Source organism: Phaethon aethereus (genome assembly GCF_964289735.1).
Source record: "Phaethon aethereus genome assembly, chromosome: 7".
Taxonomy (NCBI): domain Eukaryota; kingdom Metazoa; phylum Chordata; class Aves; order Phaethontiformes; family Phaethontidae; genus Phaethon; species Phaethon aethereus.
In genome coordinates, this window is record NC_138583.1 from 40,677,461 (window position 1) to 40,689,543 (window position 12,083).

Consider the following 12,083-nt stretch of genomic DNA (forward strand, 5'->3'; position numbering starts at 1 on the left):
TGCAGAGCTGAAAAAAAGGATCATTTACATGTAAAAAATGGTAACTAGGATTTCAAGGCTACTGATTATAAAAATGTTAGGTTCAAAGACATGAGTATTCTAGTAACATAGGTATTTATACTACATATAGATACACGTAAATATACTGGCTTCAGCACCTCCAAGTAGATGCTGGTTGGCTTCAGCTTTTCCTCTCTCAGGGCTGAGATGAGGGGGCACAGGCTCCCCAAACTTTAAGGCTGAATTCTCAACTTTCTCAATAAAGTGTCCCTCACACTGGTAGAGGACCAGACGCAAGATGCCAAGTAGAAAGAGGTATTAAAAGAAGGGGGGGTCCAAGTTTTGTGAGTCAGGGTCAAACTTTGTATCCGTAGGCATTTTGTGAATATTAGGATTTGATTTTTTTATTATTATTATATAATTCCCCATAAATGGATAGCAGCTAGGAAGATAAGTTACTTTTATTACTGTTTTAGTCATCAACAGCATTAGAAGGCTATTTACTGCAAGCAGTCGCTATTCTCCTTACTTGCTCCGCTCAGCTCTCTACCATTTAAAAGCCACTTTCTGGTGCTGTGAAGTTAATCAGACCAACACCCTTCAGCAGACAGAGATGCCATTCCAGATGGGTACTTTCCATAGAATAAGTGTATCTCTAAAAAAAGATACACACAAACTACCAATAAAAATAAGTTTCCTTTTCAGAAACAGTGAAACCTGATTTTTTTCGGCATCTGTTTCGGCAGGCTCCACGGTGCGCTCCCGCCTGAAAGCCGGGCTGGCGGCCGGGGGCAAGCTGGCGAGCCTCCGCTGGAGACAACGACCAGGGACTCCAGCGGAAAAGCCCACGCGGACACTTTACGGGAGGAGGGGGAATGGGAAGTGTTATCTGAACCAAGGCCAGCCCCACAGAACAGCTTGCGCCCGAGCGTCTCGCGCAGGCTATCCCCGACGCCAGGCACTCGGGAAGGCTCACGTGGACAGCAGCGGCCCCGGCCGGGACAGCAGCGGCCCCGGCCGGGACAGCAGCGGCCCCGGCCGGGACAGCAGCGGCCCCGGCCGGGACAGCAGCGGCCCCGGCCGGGACAGCAGCGGCCCCGGCCGGGACAGCAGCGGCCCCGGCCGGGACAGCAGCGGCCCCGGCCGGGACAGCAGCGGCCCCGGCCGGGACAGCAGCGGCCCCGGCCGGGACAGCAGCGGCACCTTCCCCCTTAGCACAGCGCATCCTTGAAAAGGTGGGCTCGAGCTTTGAAGACAGATATACCGTCACTTCCCGGTTAATCCCCTCCTGCCATTTCCTACACAAGCCAAACTTCTCTGAGCAGCAGCGCGCAAACGCCTGGCGCACCCGCTGCGGCCGCACCCGCTGCGGCCGCTCCCCCGCCGCAATCCCAGCCTGTCCCTGCCTGCGCAACGCTCCCCCGCCTCAGGGCTTGGCTCCAGCCGCAGTTTGCGTGCCTCAGGCAAGGAACCGTGTCTTTTCCACCCAGTACAAATACCGGGAAGACCTATAGCGCGTGGATTTATAGCACCAGTGTCAACGCTCGCGGAAGGCAGACGACCGAGAAGCTGCTGGCCCCGCTACCTAAATCACACGTGGTCCGAAACATCCGCCACCGCACAACTGAAGCGGCATTTATCGATCAATAAAATGAAGCAGTGGATTGACTTAAATAGTGTATTTATCCCAATGCAAAGGAAAACATATTGATATATCTTCTGTAGCCCAAAGGTTAGAAAAAAGCTTATTGTCTTTTCCATTTGTAAACTTCAGCTATTGCACGAGTCTGCTGGTAACAGCACTCCTAGCAGCTCAGTTTTTTGCTCATACGCAATAAATAAAAATACCTGGCTCCTCACAAACCAAAACAGCCTCTGCAAACCGCTGAAAGATCTGGCTTCCTTTACAAAGACGTCTTGGTGCCAGGTAGGACAGTATTATGAAAGGGCCAGAACTACATAAACACATTACAGGTAGTTTTATTTCTATAATTTAAGTGGGGGGGAAAAAAAAAAATCTTATCTGGGCTAAAGTTCGCACTTGATTTGGGTAGGTAACAGAAAAAGCACTAAAAAAGCACAAACTTAATAAGCAAAACAAAAACTTTGTAAAGGCTGTGATTAAAGCCAAGCATTCCCACAGGCTTAGTAAAGCATCTGTCTCTGCAGTGCCTGAACGCTCCACAAATAAAGAGGGTTTTCACGGCATTTCAGGGATATTCAGGTTCCTGCAGTGCTATTCTCGTTTTACAACCGGGGAGCCCTAGCATATGCACATTAAATACAAGAGAATCCAATTTAAGAGGCCCAAAACGCAACTACTTGTATATACACACATGCTTCAAATATAAAGCTTGTGTTTAGGAAACGCAGAAGATCAGAGGTCCTGTGTCATGTATTTCAAAACTGATAAAAAATGTAAGAAAATGGAACCCAAATTTAACACAAAGCAACCACATTTCTTCACAGATTTGTAACGTCTGAAATCAAAACTGAAGTTACCTAGAAAACTGTATCTGTACGTATGTGTAGATGCATATAAATTCTAATACTGATACTTGCTATGAAAAACATTGGCTCAGTTCTGTACAGATTAGTGGGATTAAAAAAAAAGGACACTAACAGGAAGGGTCAAAATTTTAATCTACATAGGATTGGTAATGCTAAAGCAATTTGGTGCAAGAGTATACATGAACTCTTCATTCTGGCATTTCTGATTTCAACACCAACAGATGAAAGAGCAAAGAGATTGCTATTGAGGAAAGAGACACTGTGGAAATGTAGAGGCAGCAATGAAGCTTTGACTTGGCAGAAAACATTTTCTACTGAAAAATCATTCCACCAAAAAAAAAAAAAAAGAAAGAAAAGAAAGTATCAGATTTAAGACGACTATTTTCCTTCAAGGAAACCAAACACTGAAAAACAATGAAAGTCTTCATTCCAGGTTAGATTACCTCCGCTACAAAGGAAAAAAATACTCCGAGCATTTTGTTAAAGATGAAAACCATTAAAAGGCTTTTACCTCTTCAGCACCTCCTGCCAGCACTCATGGCTCCGACAAGGCTCCCTGAAGGAGACCTCCGAGGACGCAATGCGTTTGCTGTAATGCACTCTTCTGCGTACACCTTAGCCGCTAGTACTGAGGGCATCCACAGGACCAGGGCCAGCACAACACTCAAGAGCAGTAAGAAAACGCAAGTTAGGCTGAAATGTGTATAAAAAAATCCATTTGAGGACGGTCAAACGTTTTCAAAGGGAAACAATGTTCAAATGTTAGATTGGCCTTTGCTCTGAGGAGACGTGCAGAAGGCAGCACCCAGGCTCCATTCACCCAACCACCTAGCTGAAGCTCCTGTACTACAAACACTCCGTTTTCAAGGTTATGCAAGCCTCCAAATTTCTGCTGAGCAACTGCCCACAGCTTTAACCCCTAGAAACTCTCGAGGGTATTTATTCAATAAGCCATCAGCAAGGTTTACAGAAGCAACTTTTGTTTCTGTGCGCTGGCAGCACTGGTTGTGGCCAGGACTTCGCTCGGGTGTGGATGGGAAGTCCTCACCACGGGCTGAGGGCCTCCCTACAGAATTCCTGGGTCTCTACGTAGGCTATCCGCCCAAAGCATGACACCCTGCAACGAGCTGCAGAGTATTGTGGTCTTCGGTAAGGAGCCCAGTAACGACCGTTATATTACTGGTTCTACTGGAGTGCCCACAGACCGTTAGGATTGGCATCGCACGGGAGTTTCCTGCAGAGCCGAGCTTTCGGTCCCTGCAAATGCTGGAGCCTGCGCGGTACGGGACCGCGCGTACAGTTACAAGGGACATCGACTCGCTAGCCTTCCCTCCGCAGCCACCCTCCAGCAAGCAGAGGCAAACGCGCATTTCAAGGGCTATAAGCTGGAAGCCACCATCTCAACAAACCTGCTGAATTTCTGACCTCGACAGGGAGGCTCCCCTCACTGCCCAGCTGCTGCCGCAGCGGCAGCCTGCCGTGCACTCTGCTCGGGCAGGCTCCCACCGCAGCTTGCAGAGCACTTCTGGGGAACTCCGCTTCTTGGAGAGACGACCACACGCTTCCACCTGTACCTCCTGCTCCCTCCGTCACAGGAGGCTGGATGAAAGGCTCGTTCTCCAATGTTTTCCTGGGAAAACCTTCGTGAAAATACCAATAAGAACACACCCTCCTCGCAAGGAGCCACGTTGGCGATGCTCTTGAGAGCCAGGAATGCCAAAATGCAAGAACATATCTTCAAACATTTAAAATAGCATCAATAATAGTAAAAGCACGGAACATCACGTACCCGAGGGCTACAGCCTTCACCTAACGGGTGGCACCAAGGGGTCCTGGCGGCGCTCCCTCACCCCACCAGGGATGTGCGGAACGCGGAGATGCCATATGGACTCAGGACCCAGCCAGCCCTGACTTCAGCCGCACGGCAAGAGCGCAATGCAGGAGACAAAAATATTAATCCCTTCTCTGCAAAAGTATCTAGACGTTGCCTTCCTCACAAAAAATGCAGTATCCAGTAGACATAAAACAAGTTATCATTCCTAGATGGGAAAATAAAATGTCACTATTCGCTTTAGATACACCAAATGGTAAGTACATAAATTCATGTTTCGCAATATGCGCGAGAATAACAGCCGCTTCCTTTTCTTACAGAAAATAACACCTTCCAGTAGCTGGAGCTCGCAGCTGTTAAATTATGTGCATTACCATTCACCCAACTCCAGTACCTCATTCCTTTATCTTTGTAACATTGCTGATACATTGAGAAAACAATTATATCATTACCGATAACTGCAGAAGGCAAACCTGCCGTAAGACAGGCTTTCAAAACGAATACAGCTGCATAGCCTACAAAAAGCTTATTAACTTCTCAGTTTAAACCACTTAACTAAGCAATTTGCTCTCGGTATTTTTATTACTCTTCATATTAAGTGTAAAGATTATGCTGGAAATACTTGAAGTACTGCCACATCACCTCCTAGAAGCAGCTTCTGGTGACGGCCGTAGGGCACCGCTGTTGCCGCCCCGCGGTAACGCCATCGCCGCGCACGCTTCTCCGCCCAACCTCTGGAGTTCGCACACGGCCGGGCACGTCATTGGATGAGCATCGGTCGCATCAATCGGAAATAAGATTTAAAGAGGAATGGGAAGGTTTAGAAAGACCGGGGCGGGGCGGGAGTGTCTTCGTGCTCCTCCTTGCACCTCTCCCCCCGAACAGGAGCTCAGGGGGGTTCTGAAGAGGCGGCGGCCAACGCTGAGCACGCTGCCGGAGGAAGAGCGGGATCCACCTGAACATCGCCTGTGAAAACAGGCTGGTGTGTGCATGTATTGTCCAGGAGGAATAAAACCTTCTTTTCCCTGTGCTACTTACAGGCCACAGCCGTGGCATCAGGCTGGGAAGGCCCCTGCTCTGCCAGGCACGCTTCCCTCACCCGCTCCCGCTTTACGTCTGAAAAGTTGTACGTGACAAAACACGTTGAAAATACTGCAACCTTTTTAACGTACATAAACAAAGGACGGGCTGTCGCTCCCCTGCACAGAACACCTCCCTCACCATCGCCACTGTCCTTAAAAACAGGCTTCGAGCAGCGCGTGCCGCCTGGGAGCGCGGCTGGACGCCAGAGCCCTCCCCAGGGCGCCCCGCAGGAAGGCGATAACCCAGCGGGGTTTCGACCCCGGCTCTCCGTCACCGCGCGTCGCTGCGCAGCGCTCCGCCCGGGCACCGGCCGGCCCCGGCAGGAGACGGCAGCTTGCTGCAACGGATTGCTAAAACGTTGGAGCGCGGAACCCACTGAGCGGTTCAACACGCTTCAGCGCGGAGCGATATTGGCTGCCAATTAATCAGTCTCGCAAATGAACCCAGACAGGAAGGATCTCCTCCCGCACCCTCCCGCTGAACCTCTGCGTTACTGGCGAAATACAAGAAAACTTCCTGCATGCTGCACAGCTGCAAAACGAGGAGCCCTTTGCAGTGCAAAGGCCGAGGTAAGCGGGCTCCGCTGCCAACCCCACCGACAGCACCTTTGATCTAAGCAAGGAAGAAAGGACGAGAGCAAGCCTTTGAGAATATCCTAATTCTGAACTTCAGAATATATGTTAGGGGTTTAAACATCAGCAGCATTTGAACCTTTATCTACGAGACAACTGCTGTTTCAAGTTAGTACTGTAGCACCAAAATAGGGAGATTGAGCTTTACGACAATGTATTTTCTGTCTTCACTTTTCTGTTAACAGCTGTGACATACCCAAGTTACGCAAATTAATGGAATTTATTTCATAAATACCACTGTGCATAACCAAGTCTTAATGAGATGATGGATCAATTGCTCTTCTCTACCGACAGCTGTCGACACAGACCACACCAAATTCGTAAAATTAGCAGCCAATAGGAAAATTATGCATGAATTGTGTCAGCAATTTCTTCTAATTAAGAAAAAATAATCCATGTATGTTGGGAGTTAGTGGCCCCTTCAGCCTGGGAGTTGACAACCAGTTACAGGATAATCTCTTACGATCTTCTACAATTATACATGGTCTTTTCTTGCCTTAAAAGTAATTTAGAGGACGAAGCCACCAAGGTTCAGATCAAGCAAGAGATTTTCAGCTGAATGCAATGAAACCCTTACTTTGGAAAACAGCTTACACATCGTTGGGAAGATGCATTAAAAAAAAGTAAATACTTAATTATTTATGTCCTACTGACCTGGTATCAGCTGAGGCGCCAACACCACGGTGGGGAGAGGCCGGGAGGCAGCAGTTGGCCTGGCTATAGCCATAGCTATTTGATTTGTCATTAACAGAGGTTTCTCACTTCCCTGGAAGAGTCTCAATTCCTCAGGATGTATCCACGCTGAATCCAGAGCAAATGCATTATTCAAGTATATCTGTCCAACATAAATAAATACAAGAACGTTAAGGTTTGAGATACAGAATTCAGAATGAAAAGTGAGAATAAGGCATCTTTAGCGCACTATTACAATACAGATAGTATCTCAACTCTGGGACAAACTTGCAAAAATAAATTGATTTCTGCTCCACAAGTGCTGCAGGCTGAGTTTAGCTGACCACTGAAAAATTAACCAGCTTTTAAGCACAACTAATCAGCTGATGCAGCACCACAAAAAGGAAAGAATAGCTGAAGGCAAGTGCGTCCCAGACACAGTTACTCTGGAGCAAGCCCACCCGCAGGGACTTCAGCTGTCTTCTAAACAGGAGAGGTGTGGGCGAAGGAGGGAAACGGGATAATTAAATAACATTATCCTTTTAATTATCCAGGTAGGTAAGTCTACAGCTGCAGGTAACCGTGGGCGGGACGAGGGCGCAGGACTGCGACTGAAACCCTGGCGCCGGTGATGTGGCAGTGCTCGCCGTGACGTCACAGCTGCCAGCGCTGTACCGCAGCATCACTTCTGGGGAAAAACAGCGCAAGTGCCCGAAAGAAAAGGAAAATGGAACACAACCCTAATCACATCGTGTAGTAAAATTAAAACATTTTACTCAACATAGTAAAAGATACATATTAAAGATATTTTAGTCTTTCTAAAAGTTTGGAGAAGTGAAGACACGTAACTGCTGAAGGAGCCTCCTCCATCAGCCATGCCTCACAACATTCCTCCTCCACCAGGTTTTGCCTGACAAATTCCTGACTTTTCGCACGCCTTCCCAGTTCACAAAACCCACAACGTTTGTCAGCTCATATACGTCTTATTCTTTAGCCTTAAAAATACTTCAGCATACCAAGATCAGACTTACTTTGCAGTTCGGTAGCCTTTTATCGATCCAGTTTTTCCCAGCATGAGGCGGAACCGTAGATGTGTACACAGGCGGAAAAACAGGAACAAATTCCACGCTCGAAGAAGGTGAAAATCCTATGACTGGAGAATGAGCTCCAAATACCCACTTGGGGGGGAAGAAAAAAAAAAAAAAGAAGAAAAGTTAAGAAAAGGATTTTACCCTGAGTAACCAGATGCTTTTCATGATTTCCCCATTACATAAAAGATGAGTACAGAAAATTTCAAACATGTCTTTAAGTCCAATAACCATTTGTGTTTCTTTAGACATTATACTGCGTGACACAGGGCACTGACGTTACGAACTGCTTCAGGAAGCCATCCATCAGCAGCCTGGCAGCAAAAGCGGCCCTTGGCGAGGGCTGCCAGCCGCCGGGGAGGCTCGGCTTGCCCCTCTCGGACAGCCCCCCGCACGCGAAACAAAACCACCCCCAGGAACCGCTTTGAAAACTCGTCCCGAGGCGAAGGAGAACCGAAGGCAGCGTCGGAAACGCACTTCCTCGTGACTCGAATTCGCGCGGCGAAGGGGCTCCCGCAGCAGAAGCGCGGGCGCGGGTTGCTGGGGCGGTCGGCTCCCGCACCGCCCGCGACGCCGCTGCCCCAAGCGGCGGGAGGCGCGGCGGGGAGACCCTGCGGGCACCGCCGCGCCCCCGCCCCGCCCGCTCTCCGCTCCCTCCTGGTAACAAGGATGAGGAGGCGGCGAAACTCCGCGCGCGGCTCCCAGCCGCTCCGCTGCGGCGGGACGCACAGGCAGCGCCCGCGCTTCGCCGTCTGGCGGGCGGCCTTCGGCGGCAGCGCGCGCCGCGGCCGCCCGGCGCCGACGCTGCCCTTTGCGAACGCCCGGAACGCCGCAACGCCGGGCATGTCACGCACGAGCACGGCCCGCGCGCTTCCCCCGCTCCTGGCCCGCTTTTGGCGGACGGCGCACGCCGGAGGCAGCGGCGGACCCTCTCCCGGCGCCGCTCCTCCCGGGAGCCCCCGCTGCCGGGGCGGCGGGTAGAGCCCACGGTACCACTCCGCGGCTCCGTGGGCGCCTGTCCCGCCGCTGCCGCCCCCCCACGCCGCCTCCGCTCGGCGCTCCCACTCCCACGGGCGGGCGGCAGCCGGCGCCGGGCCGGACGGAGGCTCCGTCCCCGGGGCCGGCGATGGGCTCCGGGCAGCGGCGACGGGAAGCCTCGCCCCCCCCGCCGCGCCGCCCCACGCCTACCTGCCCGCGGAGGAGCGCGGCGGCGTGCCGGTCGGCGGCGAGCAGCGGCAGGAGCGGCTCGCAGGGGACGCGCCAGCCCGGGGCGGCCCGCAGCAGGGCGGCGGGGGGCGGCGCGGGCGGCGGCGCCGGGAGCAGCAGCGGCGGCGGCGGGGGAGCCCCGGCGGCGCCGCCGACCGCGACCACCCCCGCGGCGGCCGGGAGCACCCAGGCCCAAGGGGGCGCCGGGGGCTCGGCGGCGGCGGGAGGGGGGGCCCAGAGCAGGGGCGGCGGGCGCGGGGCGGCGGGAGGCGGCAGCATCCCGCATGGCACGGGGCGCGGCGGGGCCGACGCTCCGCACCGGCGCCGCCGCCGAGTGAAACTCCGCTCGGCGGGGGCGCCGCCGGCTGGCTCCGCCCGCGCGGGCGGGGCGGGTGCCGCGCGGGGCGGGAGCCGCGCGGGGGCCGCCCCGGGGCGGGGGGCGCCCAGTAACCGGCCCGGCCCGCCTGCGGCGCGGACCCGTCCGCCCGGGCGGTGCTGCGGTCCTCACGGGTCAAAAAAAAAAAGCTTTTCGGCATCATCTCGCGTTGAGGTTGTTCGGCAGCGCCTGGCACCGCTGCGGGGCCCCCCTCTGCCTTCGGGCGGATCACGGCCGCCCCCGGCCGCCAGAGGCGGGGAGCGGCGCCCGGGCTGGGCAGGGCGCCTCGGCCACACCCCACCTTCCCCAGGCCCGGCGTGGGGCGCGGGGCGGAGCGCGCTGCTGTGGGGAGCCGGCAGCAGCGTCAGGCCCAAGCGCCAGGGACGCGCCCTCGGACGAGGCCCTTCTCGGGTTCCAGTGGGAGTAGGACCCTCGCGGCGCGGGTGGGCTGCCACGCAGGAGGAGGCGAGCTCGGTACCGGCGCTGCTGCCGGAGACAGGCGTCTGGGGGAGCGGGCGCCCAGCGCAGCGCTAAGCTCCGCGGGTGCTGCTGCTGAGGAGAGGGCGAGAGTCCCACCGCCCCCGACGGCACTACCACCGCGCACCGCCCGGGCGTGCCCTCTGCCCTGCCGGGCCCTGGAAGCGGCCATTGGTTGGTAGGTCCTCGTTAAAAATGAAGCCCTTGACGCTTGGTCACGGGTAACCTCTAGCCTTTAGGAGCGAGTCATCATACTTTGAGGAGAACCAGGCACCGACCTCTGCCAACGCAGCTCCCTTCTCTGGCCCGGTTCAGGCAGCCCCCGGGGTGAGCAACTTGTTTGCTTTGCAGCCCGCGGGTTTGTGTCTCCTGCCTTCTCCTCCCCGCTGCCCGGGGCTGCGAGGAGAGAGGAGCTGAGCCAGCCTCTTCGCGCTGCTGATGGCATCGCAGCTTCCAGCCTCTCCAGCAAAAAATTAAAGGAATGAATACCAGTAAAATGGGCTGAGCCTGAGCTCACAGAACATACGAACACTTCAAACTTTAAAATCATGGCTCACGTTTCCCTGCCAAACCACCAGCACTACTCCGGCTCTCCATCACAGCGGCGCAACACGCGCGGCGCGGGGAGAGAAGGCCAATACCCGACTGCGCCAGCCACAAGTCTGTAAATCGCCACTGGCCAGACCAGTGTCCTGGAAGGCTTGCTGCATCAGGACGACCCAGCTGTGCGCAGGCAAAGCAGGGGCTTCTTAAAGCTGCCCGGAAGAAAGTCAAAGGTCTCAGAAATTAATCTTCTCTCCTCAGTGTCTCTGATTTTACTCAGTGTGCAGAGGAATTGGATCTCTCACGGCAGTGAATAACTGTAGTAAAGGTAATTCCCAAGAAGTTTTGAAATCAAATTATTGTGATCTGTGAATAAACACGAGACCAGGGAAATACATTGCTTACAATTATCCTCAGAGAGATACTGGGAAATACAGATTTGAGTATCTACAGAGTGACAGAAATCAGATAAAGAGAAGATCACTTCTAAATGTTTTAGTGCTTGGCTATTTGTTAAACTCAAAAATCACTTCCTGGTAGTTGTAAGTGAGCAGAGAAAAAGAAACAGAAAGACAACAACAAAAAGAAAAAAAAAGGTTGTTTCCTACGAAAGGCAGTGGTCCTTGAGCAGTCTGTTTTAAATGCAATAGCTCACCTATAAAATACTGAAAACAGCAGCAAAACAGAACACTTTATTAGATTTGCTTTTGGGAGGAAAAAGTTTGAAAGAGAATTCAAAGAAGTTCAGCGACTACTTCAGCATCTGGGTGATGCTCTTTCTTAGTGATACAGTTTAGTTTTAGGGAGTCCTGCGAGGAGCAGGGAGTTGGACTCGACAATCCGTGTCAGTCCCTTCCCACTTGAGATATTCTGTGGTTCTATGAATATTAGATGGGAAAGTCTGTATATGTAATGTGGCTTCAGAAGGCTCCAGCTCACTCGCGGCAGTGGGGTCAGGGGAGTTTCTCGTCTGGTAGACATGTTGTAGCCTGGCTGAACAATGCACAGACCAGCATCAGCTGCTTTTTTTGCTTAGGCTTCCTTTTCCTACACTTTAAAAAATACTAATAAAATTTTTTTTGCCATCCTCCCCGGAGCTAGAGAAGTGTTTGGGCATTTCCCAGGCTATTTGTGCAGCAGGTTGATGACAAGCCCATATGCAAGAGGCTCGTCATGGTCTAAGCTCAGAGCTCCCACGCTGCAGCCAGGCAGGGGAGGGGTGACGGCAGGAGCGAGGGGCTGCCTCGCCCACCGGAGACAGGTGATGTACGCTGCCGGGGCTCTGCTTTTCATATTTATCTTCAGAGCATGGGGTGGCCTCCCCTGAAGAATGAGGCGGCATCCGTAATGCTGTTTACCACCGACTGCTTCCTCACTCTCCAAAACATACGCAGTAGCTTGCTTCGCTCTGATCAGGGGCTGAACACCCGTCTTCCTCCTGTCCAACCCTCGCAGTGTTTTCCGTAACGGAACAGTTGGAGGGATGCCCTTGCGTTCGAGTGAGAAGTGACACGGGTCAAGGTAGTCCCCCGGTTCCTCATGGAGCTTATGCCCAGCGCCCGTGGCAGCGGCATTCTTCCTCTGCTGACGGGCTTGTTACACGTTCTCGTGAACCAAGGGGGCATTTACGGCCACATTAAAGCGTGATGTGCTTGAAACAGCCT

The 12,083-nt window shown here is 53.1% G+C and overlaps 1 protein-coding gene across 1 annotated transcript in view; it reads right to left on the minus strand.

The window, feature by feature from the left end:
* TCERG1L (transcription elongation regulator 1 like) overlaps positions 1–9,302 on the minus strand; it is a gene marked incomplete at both ends in the record, with an annotated part of 95,911 nt that extends 86,609 nt beyond the window's left edge. The window contains 3 exons of the mRNA XM_082002403.1: positions 6,712–6,892; positions 7,761–7,907; positions 9,006–9,302. Of these exons, the coding sequence (XP_081858529.1) occupies positions 6,712–6,892; positions 7,761–7,907; positions 9,006–9,302 (625 nt within the window). The remainder of the gene's footprint in view (positions 1–6,711; positions 6,893–7,760; positions 7,908–9,005) is intronic.
* Positions 9,303–12,083: the final 2,781 nt, after the last annotated feature.